The sequence below is a fragment of the Bubalus bubalis genome, chromosome 22 (assembly GCF_019923935.1).
Source record: "Bubalus bubalis isolate 160015118507 breed Murrah chromosome 22, NDDB_SH_1, whole genome shotgun sequence".
NCBI lineage: Eukaryota > Metazoa > Chordata > Mammalia > Artiodactyla > Bovidae > Bubalus > Bubalus bubalis.
In genome coordinates, this window is record NC_059178.1 from 9,235,732 (window position 1) to 9,258,668 (window position 22,937).

Genomic DNA, 22,937 nt, shown 5'->3' on the forward strand with positions numbered 1-22,937 from the left:
ATTCCTATCTGGACCCTCAGAATGACTCTCCTTGGATGTCAGATGCCTTCAGAGAATGTTCCATGTTTGTAAGGATTAGAAAAGAAAAGCCATCCTAGGACCTTGAGAGGGTAAGGTGGGCTAATGAACATTTTTTTTCCTGATGTCATAGATTATTTTTTGTGAAACTCAATATCATGTTATGAAATGCCTTCTTCCAGGTCAGTGGAGTGTTGTTTGCCTAAGTGTTTAGATGTTGAATAAGAGTTATCTGCCCCAGAGGATAACGTCACATAGCTCTTCAGAAGGACTTCATGAAAATGTAAGTAAATTGAACAAGCACTCTTATTGAAGGAACGATTTCACAAATGGACCGGACTTTCTAATGAACCATTTGAACAAGCCCTCTCTTTGACATCAGATTTCCTTCCCGACATAAAACTGTAAAAAAATAATCTGAATTATTACTTCTGTTACAGTGCCATTTTGCTCAAAATATTTCATTCAGGGATTCATATATAATTACCCACCTAATAAAAGGAGCTATTAGGTTGTAAAGATCCTATTCCTTCCATGCTCTTTTAAAATTATGACCTACTCAAGCTTGAAATCAAAGGCAGAGCTGAAAGGAATAATTCAGCTGAAACTCTCTTATTGGGTTTTCAAGTTGCCTAACAGATAAATATGCAAACGGGCTCCCTTTTGGCGATTCAGCTGCACAAATGGATTAACTCCAAATTTGCAGCTGCAAATTCAGAAACTAAAAGGGTGCACACACAATGTTTTTAATTTCACCTAGTTGCAAGCTGTAGATAAACATGGCAATAGGAGTTTAAGGTTCTAGCTCATAATGAAGATGCAGTTTTTAAAGAGCATCCACCGGATTTAGGGTGATGTGTTAGAAGTGTCAAGCGATGTCTTCCCCCCGTTCCTCTCTGACTCTGGGCAGGTGTGGTGCAGAAGGTTTCCTTGACAACAAGCCTGGTGGTCGCCACTCACCAACACTGCCTGCTCTGAGTCAGTGAGGACCCTGTTGGTGGAAGAGACATCACGCAAGAGAAGGTACTGTTTGAAACTGCCTTCCATTTTCCTTCCCTTCCTCGGATGGGATGGGTCTGCCACGTCCACAGAGGGTTTCAGAAAGGTAGATCGGGGCTGGGGGGTGGCATGGAATGTGTGGAGCTGGCCACCTGCCCAGGGCTGGCTGCCAAGGAGGACTCAGGGAGGGATGGGGTGGAGAGGAGAACTCTTCCAGCCAGACTTCTGAGGGAGACGGACTTGGTGAAGTTTGAAATATCATCACAGTGTGGGATGGCACAAAAGCCACCCAGATTGAACAGTGTCCTGTTAGAAGTTTTAAGCTCATAATTAACACGTGTCTGAGAAGATTGCATGTTGTATCCTCCTTCAGGGAATGGACTGGTGGTTGGCAGCATGTCCCTCGCTGGAGATTTTTAAATGTTCCTGTTCTCCAGACATCAGTGTTAACCAAGGGTGGATTTACAGATACCTTGCTAACATGGGTGAATTTCACAGCCACTTGCTGATACCCAGCACCTGTGCAAGTGTGACCACGTTACAGAATGTACACCTTCTGTTTGCTCGCTTACTTTTTTGTGCTGTCAGAAAAACATCCAATCCTTTGGTGAGAAAGTTCCCATGGGTGCTCTGTACTTTAAATTATTTGAAAACAAAATAGTGAGCTTGCGCTGGTTTGCCATGGCAGGGTACAGGCTTCAATAATGCACTTGCCTTTTGTAAGACTAGACCCACCCATCAGGAGAAGCTGACAGGCCTTGTGAAGAGCGTTCCGTATTCGTCATGACAGTCAGTCACTGCAGTGGCAAAGGCCCACGAGTATTCTCGCAGCTCCAGCTTTGACATTGCAGTGAAGATGTATCTTTGCTTTTGTTAAGGGACCCCAGAGTCCTCATTTTGAAACTCCTGATGCCCAGGAAAGAAGGACTGCTTCTTCTTTCGGAACTGCTTCAGGATCTTCCAGGAGTGAGTGGTCTTGACGGTTGACCTGTACACTGGTTAGCATTCTTGGATACAGGTGTGCTGTTCATGGGTAACTGGTAATGCTGCAGAGGTCCCCGAAAATTCAGCTCGTCAATTCAGCGATGCGTGTTAAAAGGCCGAGCCTGTGATAGCGTTAAGCTGCTTCATCAGCCCTTCCAAACTTGCCATTTGTTCACTCAGATCATCCTGTTCATACACCTACAGAGAGAATGAGAGCAAAGGATTAGTGCAGGTGAATGTGGGTGCCTTCCTTTGTAAGGGGGTGCCATCTCTGATCATTTCACTGTGCATTCTCATGCATGACACAGCGGCCCATAGCCCAGGGGCTGCACTCCGCATATAATCACTGGATGAAGACGCTGGTCATAAAAGAGGCAGTGACGAAGGCCTGTGTGCTATTTCACCAGCTTCATCTCTGTGAGGAGGCTTCAGTGTTGAAAACAAAATCTTGTTTCAAATCAAGTTCTACCAATTACTAGCTATGTGATCTTGGACAAGTTAGTAAACCTCTCTGATGTGTAGTTTTCAGGTATAAAATGATGATGATTATATCTTTTTCAAAGGCTATTCTGAGCATCCTGTGAGTTCAGCACATGGTAGATACTGGGGTATGTTAGTTACTTTTCTTGTCCATCAGGCTATAAACAGAATTTACATAAGCAGCTTTCCTTTGTAATACCACATAATCATTTTTTTTGTGGGAACTTGACCTCATGGTATTAAACAGGTTGCAGATGGTACCTTCTTACAGGAATTTCAGCCTGCCAGTAAATGATTTGGTCATTTACTGTGTTATCTTCAGAGATTAACAAGGATTGAAAATAGCCACTTTGGCTCAAAAGACTGGCCCTATATATGAAAAGGGAGGTTGCAGTGAGGTGATTATTGTTACTGCTTTCCCCAAATGATGTCATAGTTGTCTGGGTTGTTTTTCTTGAATAATCTAGATCTCATTGTCCAATACAGCAACCTCAAGTCAAAAGTAGCACCTGGGGTTTTGACATGTGAATAGCCTAAATTGAGATGTGTTGTACATGTAAAATATACATCATATTCTGAGCACTTAGTACAAAAAAAGTAAATATCTTAATGATAATTTTTTTAATATTGCATGTTGAAGTGATAATATCTATATGGGTTAGATAAAAATATATCATTAAAATTAATCTCACCTATTTATTTGTACATCTGTTCATGTGACTCCTAGAAAGTTTTAACCTGTGTGGTTCGCATTGTATTTCTATAGGATAGTGATGCCAGTGTGTATATATACACACGTGCATATTTATATACATGTATATACACATGTGTGTGTATGTATGTATGTAAAGTCACTCAATATGTTGCTATCAGCTTGTCTGTATAAAGATTGCCTTTATTTAAGTAGCAATGATTTTTTTCATATAACTAGATCCTTGATGTAATTTTTTTCCATGAAGTTTTTTCTCCTCATATTCAAGTGCAGGAAAACAGAACTAAACTAACAGTAAGAACAGGAGGGCCTGGGCTTAATGGAGAGGGCTGGATGGCTTAGACTGCTTTGCGCAGCAGTGCCCCCATGAATTTCAAGGACGGCCTTACGTTGGCTGGATCTTCTGCTGGTTTGTGGCTCTCCTCAGACACTTCAGGGGCTGTTGGCACGGATACAGGAAGCAAAGGAGATCTTGCCTTTCCAGCCAACCCAAGAGAGGCTGTTTTCACATGAGTCTTGGGAAGAGTAGGCCCTAAAATAGAAAACAGAGTGATGAAAGTACTGTGTAAAACATTCTGGAACAATCTCGCTAGTGTGTAAGCCAAATCCAGAGGGTTGGCATTGCCTTTAGGCTATTGTTCATTCTGTAGTCAAGAGATGAGTTCTGACACATGAATGGGCTCATTTTATTTCTCCTGAATGGAAGACAAATCCTGATTAGGCCTCTCCAGATGAAGCTCCGCCAGTCATATGTCATTGCGAGTGCATTTCAGATATCCCTGTGAAACGTTGCGTGGGAACTGTGGAATATTTGTCATATGGTATAAGTGTCAGGCCGGCTCAGTTGGGGCCAGTCGCAGCTTTGGGCCAGACAGCCCTGTTCTCAACCACCTGTATAAACCATATACTGTTTAACAAGTACCAAGGAACACTTGCGCAGTTAAAAGAGATGGTTGCTCTGATCTGCAGAGTATTAGGTGTTACAGTGCAAAACAGTTCTTTATGGCTAACCTGATTGAATATTTTCTGTTGGAAAAGAAAAAAAAAGATATGATTCTGTCCTGATCAGTATAGTTTCTCTCAATGAAACACATTCTAATGCTCATGAAAGTCATTTGAATAACTGCTGAGTTTCTACAAATTACATTTCAGTCTGCTACAAACAATGGCTACCTTTTATTTTAGGGTCTAAAATTTGCCTTATAAATTCTGCTTAACATGTAGCAGCAAGTATAATTTTTCCCTATAGTCTAAAATACAAATTTTATAAAGGCGTATATCAAATCAGCTAGTATACCTCATATACCTAAGGTCTTTTGTCATGTTTAGTATCGGAACCAAGACCTTAGCATAGAAGGCATTGAAGCTATTCCAATGCTTGCCTCAGTTCTCTTCTATAATGAATGATGCTATTCAAGTTCAAATGATCCTAGTGACATACTGTATATTTTGGGGGGGAAAAAAGTTATTTTGACCATACTTTCAAAAATGTAATCTAGTTAATAAAACTCAAAAGTTATTTTACTATCAGAGAAATAGGGGATTTTTGCTTATTAGAAAAGGAAGAATGCAAACCATCTAGGAAGCTAGCAATTTATAAATGCTAAACCCCATCCAGCACACATTTTCTCACACATTTTGGCCTAGCATCTAATTCCTTCATATTTATATTCAATCACCATTTTTCTTAAACCAAGGCTGAAAAGTCTGCAGTTAGAATCATTTATCACTAGAGGGTGATCTTAAGTTTTTGGTAACTCATATGAGAAGAGATACAGACAGGAGAAGTAAGAATCATCTTATTAAGAAAAGAAATACTAACATTTGTGGAACTCCTACTAAGCTCTAGACTTGTGCTAAGAAGTTTATTCCATTTTAGACAATAGCATAGTAGGGAAGAATTTGGGACTTACCAACCGAATCTGAATTCAGGTCCTGGAAAGCCTAACTATGCATTCTACCTGTATAATTCCTTGCTCAACTAACCTAAGTTCTCTTGCCTGTTTCTTCATCTATAAAATAGAAATAATAATTTGTGAGGACTAATAAGATGATGTATTTAAAGTTGCTGATTTCCTGTAACTCTTTCAAAGAGAGCTAGCTGTTAATAAGATTTAACAGACTTTTGGACTCTGTGGGAGAAGGCGAGGGTGGGATGATTTGAGAGAATAGCATTGAAACATGTATATTACCATATGTGAAATAGATCACCAGTCCAGGTTCAATGCATAAGACAGGGAGCTCAGGGTTGGTGCGCTGGGATGACTCTGAGAGATGGGATGGGGAGGGAGGTGGGAAGGGGGTTCAGGATAAGGGAATACGTGTACACCTGTGGCTGATTTGTATCGATGTATGGTGAAAGCCACTACAATATTGTAAAGTAATTAGTCTCCAATTAAGATAAATAAATTGAAAATAAGATTTAATTGTCAAAACAAGCCTGCTAAGTATTCTATCTCCAGTTCATATATGAGGAGGCTAAAGGAGAGAGAAATGAAGTAACTTACCCAAATTCATACATTTCAGAAGGATAGACAGAATAAGAATTTTTACCAAGATCTGTCAAACTCCACTGAACACATTAATGTTTTTTTCATTGGCATGTTGATTTAATCCATCCAACTAAAATGAGCTTTTTGAAGAAGCAGTGTAAAAAAAACATGAAACCTAGTTCAGGACTATAAGTCATTTGAGGGTATAAACTACTTATTGTATTACAGTTTCTTATAGTTAAATTATGTTTGAATTTAAAGAGGAAAACAATGAATTTCGGCATTGATTTAAACTACTTTTATTACAGTGTTATTTAAATTTATACAAACATAAAACTTGGCATAACTTTTATAAACCTGTAGCTCTAAGACTGTTCTATAAAACCAAAACATGTTTAAATAGCAAAGTACTATACAAATAATACGATTTAAATTAAGATCATCAATTTAATGAGACTGGAGGTCAGTGGGCTAAAACAAAATAATCACATAAATTTTGTACTGACCGCTGTGTCACACAAGTCATTTTGAATTTGTCTTACACGATCATTTTTTACCATCAGTTTTTTTCTGGTTGAACAACTGGCAAACCTTCATTCTCCCAAAGAATGTAATAATACCAGCTGGTCTTCGTTGGATCTGAAGAAATCATTTGTGTAGTAAATCTACCTCTATATTTTTCCTTTGGCCTCTGACTAGAAACACAGTGTTCCTACAGCCAACTTAGTTGTAAACCTAAATACAAAGGCAGGCACTGAAAACCCTGTCAGAGTGATGCTATTAAAGTACTCTCTAGCTACTGCAACATGTGTAATTCACATTAATATTGTAGATGATCACGCAAGGGAAAGCACAGAGTTTAAAGAGGAGTCTTCATGCAGCACCGCTGAGCCCTGGGAACACATCTATGCAACTCCCGCTGTGAATGCCATTTTCTGAATTGTGTTTACAGTCCCTTCAAGTATGTTCACGATATTCCGATTAAACCCAAATGTAGTTTTATTGCCATGGAAAGACGTTCCTCTGAGCACATTCCAAGACCTCCTAGCTCTTCCTTCCTTAAATAGAACCAGAGCAGCTACATTTGAACAATTAACACTTTACATGGAAATTTTTTTTTTGTTGTTAAAATTTTTACTTTGATTTTCTTGATGGTATATGGTGAAATCCAATTAGTTTTTGAATTTTAAATTTTAGTTCTTTAAAAATTATAGTTGATTTACAGTGTTGTGCTAGTTTAGGTATACTACAGAGCGATTCCAACACACACACACACACATATATTCTGAATATAGTTCCCTTTGTTGCTGTGCAGTGGGTCCTTGTTTATTTTATATATAGTAATTTATATATATATATATATATATATATATATAAATGCTAATGCCAAACTCAAATTTATCCCTCCCTTCTACCCCTTTCCACTTTGGCAGCCTTAAATTTGTTTTCTATGTCTATATATCTGTTTCTGGTTTATGAATGTTTTTAATATCATTTTTCAGATTCCACATATAAATAAGGTTCTCTGGTATTTGGCTTCATTTGTTTGATAATCTCTAGGTCCATCCATGCTGCAAATGTCCCTCTTTCATTCCTCTTTATGGCTGAGGAATTATATAGATACTCTACATCTTCATCCCTTCTATCAATAGTTAGGTTGCTTCCATGGCCTGGCTATTGTGAACAGAGCTTCAGTGAACACTGGGGTACGTGTATCTTTTTGAAGTAGTGTTTTCTCTGGATGTCTGCCCAGGAGTGGGACTGCTGGATCATATGGCAACTCAATATTTAAAAATTTTTAAGAAACCTCCATACCGTTCCCCATGGTGGCTGCACCAAGTTACATTTCTACCAACAGCGTAGGTTTCCATTTCCCCACACCCTCTCCAGCATCTCTTATTTTTAGTCTTTATGGCCCTGGTGGCTCAGATGGTAAAGAATCTGCCCACAATGTAGGAGACCTGGGCTCGATCCCTGGGTTGGGAAGATGCCCTGGAGAAGGGAATGGCAACCCACTCCAGTATTCTTGCCTGCAAAATTCCATGGGCAGAAGAGCCTGGCTGACTAAAGTCCATGGCGTTGCAAAGAGTTGGACATGACTGAGCAACTAACACACACATACACACACGGCCATTCTGACTGGTTTGAAGTGATATCTTACTGTGGTTTTAATTTGCATTTCTCTGATAGTGATGTTGCACATCTTTTCATGTGCCTATTGGTCATCTGTGTGCCTTTTTGGAGAAATGTCTATTTAGGTCTCCTGCCCACTTTATGATCAGGTTGTTTGGGGTTCTCTGATATTGAGCTCTATGAACTGTTTGCATATTTTGGAGATGAATCTTTTCTTGGTCACATCATTTGTAAATATTTTCTTCTGTAAGTTGTCTTTTCATTTTATTTCTGGTTTTCCTTGCTGTGCAAAAACTTACTAGTTTCATTAGGTCCTATTTGTTTATATTTGCTTTTATTTCTTTTGGGAGATTGACCTAAGAAAGTATTACTATAATTTATATAAATTTATACAAGAGAATGTTTTGCCTATGTTCTCATCTAGGGGTTTTTTGGGGTCATATCTTATATTTAAGTCTTGAAGCTATTTGAGTTTTGTGGTATGGAGTGAGGGTGTGTTCCAATAACTTCATTGGTTTACATGCAGCTATCCAACGTTCCCAGCACCATTTGCTGAAGAAACTGGCTTTCACCCACTGTATCTTTCTTTGGTTTGTGACTGGTGTATCTGATTGATTTTCATATGTTTGACTGCCTTGTGATCCTAGCATGAATCCAGCATGACTATGATGTATGGTCCATTTTGTGTGTTATTGAATTCAGTTTGGTAATATTTTATTAGGATTTTTGCATCTATATTGATCAAAGATACTGGTCTGCAATTTTATTTTTTGGTAGTTTCTTTTTCTGGTTTTGGTATCAGGATGATGGTGGCTGCATAGAATGATTTTGGGAATATTCCTTTTTCTTCAGACCCTTGGAAGAGTTTGAGAGAGACCAGTGTAAGTTCTTTTTTAAATGTTTATTTAGTAGAATTCCCCAGTGAAACCATCTAGACCTGGGTTTCTGTTTGCATGGAGTTTTTTTAAATTATAGGTTGTTTAACTTCTAGTGATCAGTCTGTTTGAATTATTTATTTCTTCTTGATTCAGTTTTAGTGGGCTGTATGTTTCTAGAAACTTTTCTGTCTCTTCTAAGTTGTCCAGTTTGGTGGTGTAGAGTTGTTTATACTATCCCCTAATTATTAATTTTTATTTATATGGTATAATTTTTTATGTCTCCCTTTTCATTTCTTATTTCATTTATTTGGTCTTCTCATTTATTTTTGGTAAGTGTGGCCAAAGGTTTGTCAATTTTGTTTATTCTTTCAACAAAACCAGCTTTCGGTTTCATTAACTTTTCTGTTTTTAAATCTCAAGTTCCTCTCTCATATGTATTATTTCCTTCCTTCTGTCGACTTTAGGTTTTGTGGTTGTTCTAATTCTGTTAGGTGGTAGGTCAGGGTTGTTTTTTGAGGAAGCTCTATTTGCTATAAACTTTACCCTTAAGACTGCATTTGCTATATCCCATAGATTTTTGTATGGTTGTGTTTTTATTGTCCCTTGTCTTTAGGTATTTGTAAAATGTCCTCTTTGATTTCACCCTTGGCTCATTGGTTTCTTAGTAGCATGTTGTTGGTCTCCATCCATTCTTGTTTCTCATTTCTAATTTCATGCCACAGTGGTCAGAGAAGACGTTTGAAATAATATCCGTCCTCTTAAAATCTGTTGAGACTTGTTCTGTGTCCTATGTGGTCTATCCTAGAGAACATTCCATGTGTGTTTGGGAAGACTGTGTTTTCTTTTATGGAGGGATTTACTGTTCTAAGGGCTTCCCTCATAGCTCAGTTGGTAAAGAATCTGCCTGCAATGCAGGAGACCCCGGGTTGATTCCTGTATCAGGAAAGATCCCCTGGAGAAGGGATAGGCTACCCATTCCAGTATTCTTGGGCTTTCCTTGTGGCTGAGCTGGTAAAAAATCTGCCTGCAGTGCGGGAGACCTGGGTTCGATCCCTGGGTTGGGAAGATCCCCTGGAGAAGGGAAAGGCTACCCACTCCAGTATTCTGGCCTGGAGAATTCCATAGACTATATAGTCCATGGGGTCACAAGAGTCGGTCATGACGGAGCGACTTTCACTCTCTCACTGTTCTAAAATTACCAGTTATACATAACTGTTTTGTTTGTTGTATAGGATTTCTGTTGCCTTACAGATTTTCTTCCTGGAATCCTGTCCATTGATGTCAGTGGGGCATTAAAGTCTTCTACTTTTATTGTATTCCCATCAGTTTCTCCTTGTATATCTGTTAGTATTTGTTTTACATATTTAGGTGCTCCAATACTGGGTGCATATATATTGATCCTTTTAACAGTATATAATGTCCTTCTTTACCTTTATGGGCTTTGTTTTTAAGGTCCATGTTGTCCCATATGAGTCTTCCTGCTCCTGGTTTCTTGTCATTTCTATTTGAATGAAATGTCTTTTTCCCCTCCCCTCACTTTCCATATAGGTATGTCCTTCACCTTCAAAGTGGGGCTCTTGTAGACAGCATATTGTAGGTTCTTATTTTATTGTCCAGTCTTCCCTTCTGTATCTTTTGATTGTGGCATTTAAAGTAATTATTTATGGGTATGTATTTGTTGCCAATTTAAATCTTGTTTACCAAAATTTTTATTTTATATTCTTTGTTCTTTTCTTTTTCTTTTGGATTTTCCTTTTGTGGTTTGCTTGTCTTCTTTTGTATTATTGCTTGAGTTCTTTTTGGTTCTTGTGAACCTACTTTATGTTTTTGATTTGTGGTTACCCTGGATTTCAAGTGGGCTTCCCTGGTGGCTCAGAGGGTAAAGCATCTGCCTGCAATGCAGGAGACCCATGTTCGATCCCTGCGTTGGGAAGATTCCCTGGAGAAGGAAATGGCAACCCACTCCAGTATTCCTGCCTGGAGGATTCCATGGACAGAGGAGCCATTTCAAATATGTCAAACCATTATTATATTTACTTGCTTTAAACTGGTAGTAATGTAAGTTCAAACACATTCTAAAAAATAACATTTTCTTACTCCCCTCACCAACATCTTGTTTTTTTTTTTCAGTTTGATTTCATTTTTCGTTTTGATTTCCTATTTTACATCTTTATGCTTATCCTTTTGCTGTTCATTGTAGTTAAAACCAGGCTTTCCACATGGTGTTAGTGGTAAAGAACCTGCCTGCCAGTGAAGGAGACATAAGAGACACAGTTTTGATCCTTGGGTGAGGAATATCCCATGGCGAGCCACTCCAGTATTCTTGGCTGGAGAATCCCCATGGACAGAGGGACCTGGAGGGCTATAGTCCATACGGTTGCCCTAAGTTGGACATGATAGAAATGAATTAGCATGCACGTTTGTAGTTAAAATCACTTCCATAATTTTTTTTAATTTAATTTTATTTTTAAACCTGAAACACTGTATTAGTTTTGCCAAACATCAAAACGAATCCGCCACAGGTATACATACGCTCCCCATCCTGAACCCTCCTCCCTCCTCCCTCCCCACACCATCCCTCTGGGTCGTCCCAGTGCACCAGCCCCAAGCATCCAGTATCGTGCATTGAACCTGGACTGGCAACTCGTTTCATACATGATACTACACGTTTCAATGCCATTCTCCCAAATCTTCCCACCCTCTTCCTCTCCAACAGAGTCCATAAGACTGTTCTATACATCAGTGTCTCTTTTGCTGTCTCGTACACAGGGTTATTGTTACTATCTTTCTAAATTCCATATATATGTGTTAGTACACTGTATTGGTGTTTTTCTTTCTGGATTACTTCACTCTGTATAATAGGCTCCAGTTTCATCCACCTCATTAGAACTGATTCAAATGTGTTCTTTTTAATGGCTGAGTAATACTCCATTGTGTATATGTACCACAGCTTTCTTATCCATTCATCTGCTGAAGGACATCTAGGTTGCTTCCATGTCCTGCCTATTGTAAACAGTGCTGTGATGAACATTGGGGTACACGTGCCTCTTTCCCTTCTGGTTTCCTCAGTGTGTATGCCCAGCAATGGGATTGCTGGATCATAAGGCAGTTCTATTTTCAGTTTTTTAAGGAATCTCCACACTGTTCTCCATAGTGGCTGTACTAGTTTGCATTCCCACCAACAGTGTAAGAGGGTTCCCTTTTCTCCACACCCTCTCCAGCATTTATTACTTGTAGACTTTTGGATCGCAGCCATTCTGACTGGCGTGAAATGGTACCTCATAGTGGTTTTGATTTGCATTTCTCTGATAATGAGTGATGTTGAGCATCTTTTCATGTGTTTGTTAGCCATCTGTATGTCTTCTTTGGAGAAATGTCTATTTAGTTCTTTGGCCCATTTTTTGATTGGGTCATTTATTTTTCTGGAGTTGAGCTGTAGGAGTTGCTTGTATATTTTTGAGATTAGTTGTTTGTCAGTTGCTTCATTTGCTATTATTTTCTCCCATTCTGAAGGCTGCCTTTTCACCTTGCTAATAGTTTCCTTTGATGTGCAGAAGCTTTTAAGATTAATTAGGTCCCATTTGTTTATTTTTGCTTTTATTTCCATTATTCTGGGAGGTGGGTCATAGAGGATCCTGCTGTGATGTATGTCGGAGAGTGTTTTGCCTATGTTCTCCTCTAGGAGTTTTATAGTTTCTGGTCTTACGTTTATTTAAGGGATCTACAATCCTTTTATATGTTTACTTTTCCTATTGCAATCTTCCCCTTCCTTATAGACTCTTGCTTCTTTTCTATTTAGAGAATACCTTTCACTATTTTTTATTTTATTTTTTAACTTTACAATATTGTATTGGTTTTGCCATATATCAACATGAATCCGCCACAGGTATACACGTGTTCCCCATCCTGAACCCTCCTCCCTCCCCATACCAACCCTCTAGGCTCAGTATTGATGTATTCTTTGGTTTTTGCTTGTCTGAGAAATCTTCTCTCTCTCCTTCCTTTTATTCTAAATGTTAATCTTGCTGGGTAAGTATTTTAGGTTGCAGGTTTTTCCCATTCAGGACTTTGAGTATATCTAGCCACTTTTTTCTGGCCTATAAACTTTGTATGGCTAAATCAGATGATATATTTATGTGGGGGGGGCTTCACCTGCAATTTGTTTTTGTCTCACTGCCTTTAGGAGTCTTGCTTTAACTTTTTCCATTTCAATTATATGTCTTAATGTGGGTCTCTCTTCAAGCTCATCTTATTTTGGACCCTCTGTTCTTTCTGTAACTGGGCATCTTTTTTCCTTCTTTAAGGTCTGGGAAATTTTCAGCCATAATTTCTTTAAATACATTTTGATCTCATTTTCTCCTGCAATCCCTACTTATGGATAGATTGGCACCCTTTATATTATCCCATAGATCTCTCTTTCATTGTTTTTTATTTGTCTTTCTGTCTGCTGCTGTGATTGTATAATTTGTTATTCTGTCTTCAAAATCACTTATTCATTCTTCTGCATTATTTAGTTTGGTATTTTTTGCCTGTAACTTGGTTTTCACGTCAGTAATTGACTTGTCTAATTTTGAATGGCTCATTATAGTTTCTAGATCCTTGTTACAGTGATCTGCATTTCTATTGATAGTCCTTCTTAATTCCTTCAGTATTTTTATTAATTACCTCCTTTTTGAACTCAGAGTCTGGTAGACTGTGGCTGCTGCTGCTAAGTCGCTTCAGTCGTGTCCGACTCTGTGCGACCCCAGAGATGGCAGCCCACCTGGTTTCCCTGTCCCTGGGATCCTCCAGGCAAGAACACTGGAGTGGGTTGCCATTCCCTTCTCCAATGCATGAAAGTGAAAAGTGAAAGTGAAGTCGCTAGTCTTGTCCGACTCTTAGTGACCCTATGGACTGCGGCCCACCAGGCTCCCCTGTCCATAGGATTTTCCAGGCAAGAGTGCTGGAGTGGGGTGCCATTGCCCTCTCCCTGGTAGACTGGAGAGGTCTATTTCATATTTTAAAATGGGGGATTTGTCTTGTGTGGGTTTTTTTTTTTATTATTGGAATGGTTTCTCTGCTTTGTCATTTCATATTTCTCTGACTCTCTTGATTTAGGATAAACAAACAGTTTTCTACTGTGGTTTTGAAGGGCTGTTTTTATGTGGGAGTGCCCTTGTATAGCCTGAGTCCAATATTTTTGGCTCAAGAGGGCTGTTTTTGGTATGGTTGCTTGCCATTTCTTTCCTTAGGTTGTGCTGGCCCTGGATAAAGCGTGTCTTGCTGTGACCAGAGCCTTCAGCGGATGTGGGGTGAGGCCTTCTCTTTGCTCTGTGGTTGTCACAGCCCTTTCAGTGGCAGGGTCTGCTCCCCAGTTGTTGGAATAGAAGCCCACAGGCCAAGTTTAGCCAGTGGTATCAGTAGTAGGACTAGAGCACTCCACTGGGAAGGAGGTGTGTATTCCTTCCCGGGAACTGTCCGAGGACATGTACTCTGTGACATCGCCTGCCACCTAGTGTGGGCACCCACAGAGTACACTGTTGCTGGCACCATCCTTGGATCAACCTCCGCCTGGGGAGCAACAGTAAGTAAGCAGCTCGGCTGTCCCGCCAAGCACTGTGCTCACGGAGCTGCCAGTGTGAGTTTGCTGGCATAGCGCACCAGCACCCACTGTGGGATTACCAGGAATCGCCCGGTTCATTCACACGATGGCAACCTACCCGTGCTTGCGTGTTCCCAGGGCTTGTGGCAGTGGAGTAGCACCCACTGTGAGCACACTGGGTCCACAACCCTCCCACTGGGCACATGTTGACGATGCGGCTCTTACGGAGGATGCAGCCTCCATCCTACGTGCATTCCAGTTGTGGCCTAGACCACACTCCAGGCCCTTCAGGCTGCCTCTCTGCAGCCAAACCAAGTCCTTTCCCCAGGTCTGGCTACTCAAGTCTGAGTTTCAGAACCCAGGCACTGGGCACCCAGCAGACACGTGTCTGGGGCTGGGGAGTCAGTGAGGTGGCAAGGACCTTCTGTGCTACTGCCCTTTCCTCTGATCCTCCCAATCTGTCCCAGCTGACTTCCCAGCCAGAGAAGGAGATTCCTAGCGTGAGGGAATGTTTCCTGTTTCATAACTCCCTGCCAGGTATGGGGTCCCATTTCTTTTTTCCCCACTTCATCCTATCCAGTTACATGGTCATCTCTTTCTTGTAGCTTTGGTTGTATAAGAAAGATCTTCTGCCAACATTCAGTAAGTATTCTGTTAGAATTGTTCCAAATATAGATATATTTCTGAAGGATTTGTAGGAAGAGGTGAGCTCCACATCCTAGTCTCCCATATTGATCTCTGCCTAAATTTCAGTTTTTAAGAAATTTTTTTGAAAAGTTTACATTTTAACCCTTAACACATGCAACATATATTCATGAATTAACACAAATTAATTCACTTTAGCATAGAGATATATACAAAGAGAGTAACACGCAAAAGAAGTAAATAGTATAGGTTTAGCCTATTATGCAGAAAATTGAATCAAGCCTGTCCCTGTTGTATACTGGGAAATATATTTAAGAATAAAAATTATTTAACTACTTTTTTGGTAGTTTTACACAGAGAAATTATAGTTCTCACTATTAAAATACATTCTAATGGAGTATTTTCTGCTGGGGATCCTAATGATTTGGGCAGGTCTATGCAGAGAGTCGGACATGACTGAGCGACTGAACTAAACGATGTATTATATAGTGCTTGTGAAGCATTAATATTATTATAATAAGATGCAGACATGCCTAAAGAGTACCATAGCTCAAACCCATTAGAAGATAATTATAATAATTGATTATCTCTAGTGTCCAGGCAACAGTTTTATACCTGCTGAGTGTTGAATAACAGGCAAGACACTGCATTTTACAAAAGGAATCAAAGACATTGCCTAGTGTTTAAACCTCATATGACACCCTTTTCTCAAGCAATATTCACAGATGCAAAGAAGTTTGAACGCTGGAATCTTGACGGCCCTTGGAGTTCAACTAGTGCCCTTCCCATTATTTTGCTGAAGATAACACTGAGGTCCCTGAAGATCAAGAGGTCAAGGTAGAATCTAATTTCAATAACATTCCAGTACAAGAGAAGAATTTAAAGGGTCTCTAGAGTTCAGTATTAGCACTTTATCTGGCATATTATATGGCCTAATTTTTTTCTTTTTCCTGAATGGGGAATTATTAAAGAGTATGAGAAAAATTTTCCAGGAGAGATTTATCAACAGCCAATAAGACAACTTTGGTCTTAAGAGTGCCCTTTAGTAAAGTGGAACAAATGTTTAAAGCAAAGATTTCCATGAATAGATTTCCATGGATAGCAGACACACTTGCTTTTGGATGTGTATCAACTCTGTCCCTGTGCTATATACATTTGTATTTGGGTAGATTCAGTATTTTATACTCTGAATCTCAAATGTTTTGGCTTGGAAACTTTTCTTCACCTATTCCCTCAGTGTGTATTCCTGGCTCTTGATTTTCTAGTCTGCATCTTTATTCTTCTGAAGAACTATGAGGCATGCCTTTATCACTTCATGCTTGAGACCTTACCTGTGGCTCTTCCAAAGGCTTCATTCTGAATCTATTTTCTATACCACTTAAACCAAGCAAACTTCTTCCTATAAAACAAGCAGTCTTGTGGCACAGACAGTGATGGAGTAGTGGCACCCGGCGTTTGGATTAGTAAGTGATGTCTGAGAGCTCAGTCCAATCTGAACTGGACTCTAGGAACCATCTTGCAGCCTCTCACCTGCTGATGGACTGTGGTTGTTGCTCAGTGATTTATCCCAAGTCCATTCATCCTTATTTCCTTCTGTATTTTCAACATAGTCATTTAAACTGCAGATGGGCTTTGTCACACTTCCTCTGTTGCTATCTGGGTTTTGGTATGCTGTGCTTATACACCAGTTTAAAAGCCAACTATATTCGTGCAGTCTTGCCTGATCCCCCATTTTTCAGTACTCTTTCTATATGATGAGTTATTTTAAGGCATGATAGCCTTTGCCTTACCTGATGGTGTTCTGACACACTGGAAGACAATCCTACCCTCCCAGAGAACGAGAGAAAACAGTAGCAATTAGAAAAAGCATTTACTTCAGGGTATTAAACTCCTGTTCTGCAGTGTCAAGAAATGATAGGATTTTTGACAGATTTTCCTATTGTAGATCTAGGGAGAAGACTTTGCTTCATATTTACTTATTCACTTTGGAGAACTGCAATTATGCTGAGAATTAGTTTAACATAAATTTAATAACATTTCTCTTAATTTCAGTGAAGTTTTTCTGAGTCTTATCAGAGTAATATATCAAAGGAAAAGAAAATGGGCCAGCAGCCAAGAGGTCGGATAGAAAGACCCGGAGCTCACCTCTTCTCATGAGCACACCAAAGTCACAACTATCTGCAGAACCACCACTGATGAAAAAGAACCTCCCAGAAAAGATTTTTCACAACTGGACATAAAGAAAGAACTACAATGAGACAGGTAGGATGGGTAGAGTCATGATACAATCAAATCCCATACCCTCGGGCTGGCAACCCACACACTGGAGAACAGTGCTGCAGAGGTTCTCCCACAATAGTGAGAATTCTAAGCCGCTGGTTGGGCTCCCCAGCCTGGAAGTCCTGTATCAAGACGATAAGCGCCCAAAGCATGTGACTTTGAAGGCCAGGGGAAATAGAGACGTCACTCTTACAGGGCACATGCAAAATCTGACACATACCAGAACCCAGGGCAAGGCAGTGGCTTTCATAGGAGCCTGGGCCAGACCCACCTGCTGGTCTTGGAAAGCCTCCTGGGGAGGTGGCTGCCACTCACCCTGGATATGTGATACTGGTGACAGCCGTATTTGGGGAAATTCTATGATGTGAACACTGCTCCTGGCATCTTGGCTCATCGGCCCCAAGACTTAGCCCCACCCAAAAGCTGAAGATGCCAGTGCTGAGACATCTCATGCCAAACAACTAACAGGCTGGGGACACAGCCCCACTCACCAGCAGACTGCTACTGATGCTAAGTCGCTTCAGTCGTGCCTGACTCTTAGCGACCCCATAGACAGCAGCCTACCAGCCTCCTCCATCCATGAGATTTTCCAGGCAAGAGTACCGGAGTGGGGTGCCATCACAGACAGAATGTCTAAAATCTTCCTGAGCCCTCAGCCATCTCTCGACAAGCCCTAGACATGACTCTGGACAACAGAGGGCCAAGACCCAGCTCTTCTCTCTGTGGGCAGGCACCAGGTCTGCCCTCCAGAAAGCCTGCACTAGCTTCTAGACCTGTTCCATCAGACCTACCCTGAAAACTATGATCCTGTGGATCCAGGCCAATTCAAGCTGAAAAATCCCCAAGTGTGGAAAAAGAAAGAGTCTCCCAAGTCCAGGAAGCACAAAGTCCCACATAGCAACTTTGGTGTGTAACTCAGAGGAACACACCAAGACATACTACTTTAAATGACAAAAAGCCTATTAAAGGCAGCAAATGAAAAGCAAAAACCTGCAACCAAGAGTCCAGCACCACTAAGCCAACTTGACAACAAATTGTAAAGGAACATCTCTAGGTGAAAAAAAAAAAGCCCACAACTAGAAATAAGAAAATTATGAAACAGAAAAGCTCACTGGTAAAGATAGGAAATCATCCACATACAAAGTTACTAGGGAGATTAAAAGACAAAGATAGCATCTATATCCACAATAAGAGGTTAAGGGATACATAAAACAATTTGAAGTGAAATATGATATCAAAAATTAATTATCAGGGAAGGAGAACATCTAAGCAGGGTTTTTAAAATACATTTGAAATGAAGGGATCAAGCAAATATACTTATATACATACATTGTTGTTGTTTAGTCAGTAAGTCGTGTCTGACTCTTTGTGACCCCGTGGACTGTAGCCCACCGGGCTCCTCTGTCCATGGGATTCTCCAGGCAAGAATACTGGAGTGGGTTGCCATTTCCTCCTCCAGGGGATCTTCCTGACCCAGGGATCAAACCCACACCTCCTGTATTGCAGGCAGATTCTTTACTGTTGAGCCACCAGGGAAGACCACACACATAATACACATATATACATACACACATTGTTGTTAAGTAGCTAAATCATGTACCACTCTTTGTGATCCCATGGACTGTAGCACATATATATGTATTTATGTATCTACACATAGACTGCTACACAAAGCCTCATAGTAAGCACAAACCAAAAATTCAGAACTACATGCAAAATGGAATCCAAACACAATGCTAAAGATAGTCATATAATCGAGGGCAAAAGAAGAAAGGGAATAAAAAAGACCTACAAAAACAAATCCGAAATAACAAAATGGCAATAAGAACATACATATTGATAGTTACCTTAAATGGTCTGAATGTTCCAACCAAAAGACATAGACTGGCTAAATGGATATGAAAACAAGACCCATATATATGCTGCCTACAAGACACTCACTTCAGATCCAGGGACATATTCATACTGCGGGGATGGAAAAAGGTATTCCACATGAATGGAAATCAGAAGAAAAAGTAGTGATATTTATATCAGATAAAATAGATTTTAAAGACTGCTACAAGAGACAAAAATATACACTACATAATAATCAAGGAATCAGTATAAGAAGGTGATATAACAGTCGTAAATATATGTATACCCAATACATGAGCACCAAAATATATGAGGCAAATATTAATAGACAGAAGAGGATTAATAGTAACAATAATAGGAGACTTTAATATCATATCAATGGGCAGATTGATCATCCACACAGGAAAACAACATGTAAACACAGTTGAACACATTAAACCAAATGCGCTTAACTAATATTTATAGAGCATTCCATCCAAAAGCTGAAGAATACACATTATTCAGGATAAATCACATGCCAGGATACAAAACAAACCTCAGTAAATTTAACAAAGTTGAATTGTTCTATCAAATGTCTTTTCTAACTATAATAAGACTAGGAATCAACTACAAGGAAAAATGCCAAAAATACAAACATGTGGAGGCTAAAATAATATGCTACTAGACAACCCACGGACCACTGAAGAAATCAAAGAGGAAATGAAAATGACGAGAGAAATGAAAACAACAATCCAAAACCTACGAAATGCAGCAAAAGCAGTTCTCAGAGGGAAGTTTATGCTGATACAGAATACCTCAGGAAACAAGTCTCATATAAACACCCTAACCTTACACTTAAAAGAACTAGGTAAAGAAACAAAGTCCAAAGTTAGTAGAGGAAAATAAGTCATAAAAATCAGAGCAGAAATAAATAAAATAGGCTTTAAAACACAGTAGGACAAAAAAATCAATGAAAATAATGAGTTGGTTCTTTGGAAGAATAAACTTGATAAATTAGACATATCAAGAGAAAAGGGAGATAACCCAAGTCAATAAAATTGGAAATGAAAAAAAGTTGCAACTGACACCACAGAAATACAAAGGATCTTAAGAAACTAGCAGAAACAACTGCTGCTGCTGCTGCTAAGTTGCTTCAGTTGTGTCCGACTCTGTGCGACCCCATAGACAGCAGCCCACCACGCTCCCCCGTCCCTGGGATTCTCCAGGCTAGAACACTGGAGTGGGTTGCCATTTCCTTCTCCAATGCATGAAAGTGAAGTCGCTCAGTCATGTCCAACTCTTAGCGACCCCATGGACTGTGTAGCCTACCAGGCTCCTCCATCCATGGGATTCTCCAGGCAAGAGTACTGCAGTGGGGTGCCATTGTCTTCTCCACAGAAACAACTATATGCCAATAAAATGAACAAATTCTTAGAAAGGTACAATCTTGTAAGACTGAATGAGGAAGAAATAGAAAATATGAACAGAGCAAATATAAGTATTAAAATCCCATTAGTAATTAAAAACTCCCGATAAACTGAAGTCCAAGACCAGATGGCATCACAGGTGAACTCTACCAAACATTTAGGTAAGTGTTATCACATCCTTCTGAAACTATTTCAAAAAATTACAGAGGAAGCAATACTTATGAACTTTTTCTATAAGACTAGCATCACTATGGGAGAAGGCGATGGCACCCCACCCCAATACTCTTGCCTGGAAAATCCCATGGATGCAGGAGCCTGGTGGGCTGCAGTCCATGGGGTCGCTAAGAGTTGGACACGACTGAGCGACTTCACTTTCACTTTTCACTTTCATGCACTGGAGAAGGAAATGGCAATCCACTCCAGTGTTCTTGCCTGGAGAATCCCAGGGACGGGGGAGCCTGGTGGGCTGCCGTCTATGGGGTCGCATAGAGTCAGACACGACTGAAGCGACTTCGGAGCAGCATCACTATGATACCAAAACCAGGAAATATATCACAAAAAAGAAAGTTATATACCAGTATCACTGATGAACACAGATGCAAAAACCCTCAATAAAATATTAGAATTGAACAATATATTGTGCTGGCCAAAAAGTTCATTTGGGCCCTTCCTTTTCTACCAAAAGACTCATACACCATGATCAAAGTGGGATTTATCTAAGGAATGCAATAATCTTTCAATACCTGTAAATCAGTGTGATACACTGCATTAACAAATTGAAGAATAAAAATCATGTGATCATCTCAGCAGATGTAGAAAAAGCTTTTGCAAAAAGTTCAACATCCCTTTATAATAAACTCTCCAGAAAAAAAGAGCACAGAGGGAGCAGAACGCACCATAATATAGATCATATGTGGCAAACACATAGCTAAAATCATACTCAATATTGAAACACTGAAAGTATTTCCTCTGTGATCAAGAACAACAAGGACGCCCATTTTTGCCATTTGTATTCAGTGTAGTTTTGGAGGTCCAAGCACAGCAATCAGAGAGTACAAAGAAATAAAAGGAACCCAAGTTGCAAACCAAGATGTAAAACCATCACTGTTTGGAGATGACATGGTACTGTACCTAGACAATCCTAAAGATATCACCAAAAAACTACTAGACCTCATCCATGAATTCAGTAAACTTGCAGGATACAAAATTAGTGTGCAAACATCTGTTGCATTTCTATATACTAACAATGAAGTATCAGAAATAGAAATAAAAGAAATAGTGACACTTAATATTGCATTTAAAAGAGTAAAATACCGAGGAGTAAACCTACCTGAGAATGCTCAAAACCTGTGCTCTGAAAACTGTAAGACTTGGATGAAAAAGAAATTGAAGACAACACAATCAGGTGAAAAGATATATTGTTTTCTTGGATTAGAAGAATCAAAACTATTAAATGACCATTTTACCTACAGCAGTCTGCAGAGTCAATACAATCCCTATCAAATTACCAACAGTATTTTTCACAAAAATGGAACAAATAATTTTAAAATTTGTATGGAAACACAAAAGACTCTGAATGGCCAGAACAATTTTGAGAAAGAAGAATAGTGCTGGAGGAATTATATTTCTGACTTTAGACTATATTAAAAAGCCACAGTTATCAAAACAGTATGGTACTGGCATGCATGCACACACACACACAAAACAGACACAGACACACAGATCAATGAAACAGGACAGAGAGCCTGGAAACAAAGCCACTCACTTATGGTCAATTAATCTACAACAAAATAGGCAAGAATATACAATGGAGAAAATACAGTCTCTTCAATAAGTGGTTTTAGGAGAACAGGACAGCTACATGTAAAAGAATGAAATTAGACATTCTCTAACACCACATACGAAAGTAAACTCAGACTGGATTAAATACCTAAATGTACAACTGTATACCATAGCGCTCCTAGAGGAAAACATAAGCAGAACACTCTTTGACCTAAATCCATATTTTATATCTCCTAAATCAAATGATATAAAAGCAAAAATAAACAAATAGGACCTAATCAAACTTACAAGCTTTTGCCCAGCAAAGGAAACCATCCACAAAATGAAAAGGCAAGGTACCGAATGGGAGAAAATATCTGTAAGTGATATGACCAATAATAGATCAATATCCAACATATACAAACAGTTTTTAAAACTCAATATCACAAAAGCAACTTGATTAAAAAATGGTCAGTAAAACTGAATAGACATTTTTTCCAAAAAGGATATGCAGATTGCTATAACCACATGAAAACTCGCTTGACATTGCTAATAATCAGTGAAATGCAGTCAAAACCACAATAAAATGACACCTCAAACTTGTCAGAAGGGCTATCATCAAAAATAATACAAATAACAAATGTTGGTGAGGACATGGAGGAAAGGGAACTCTTGTACTTTGGGGTGCGTATGTAAGGTGGTGCAGCCACTGCG

General features: G+C 39.4%; 1 protein-coding gene across 2 annotated transcripts in view; it reads right to left on the minus strand.

Moving 5' to 3' along the window:
* Positions 1-490: 490 nt before the first annotated feature.
* DCC (DCC netrin 1 receptor) overlaps positions 491-22,937 on the minus strand; it is a 1,367,203-nt gene continuing 1,344,756 nt past the window's right edge. For both annotated transcript variants that reach the window (XM_044934810.2, XM_044934809.2), the window contains 2 exons: positions 3,583-3,725; positions 491-2,199 (listed from right to left, as the gene is read on the minus strand). In XM_044934810.2, the coding sequence (XP_044790745.1) occupies positions 2,110-2,199; positions 3,583-3,725 (233 nt within the window). In that variant the 3' untranslated portion in view covers positions 491-2,109. The remainder of the gene's footprint in view (positions 2,200-3,582; positions 3,726-22,937) is intronic.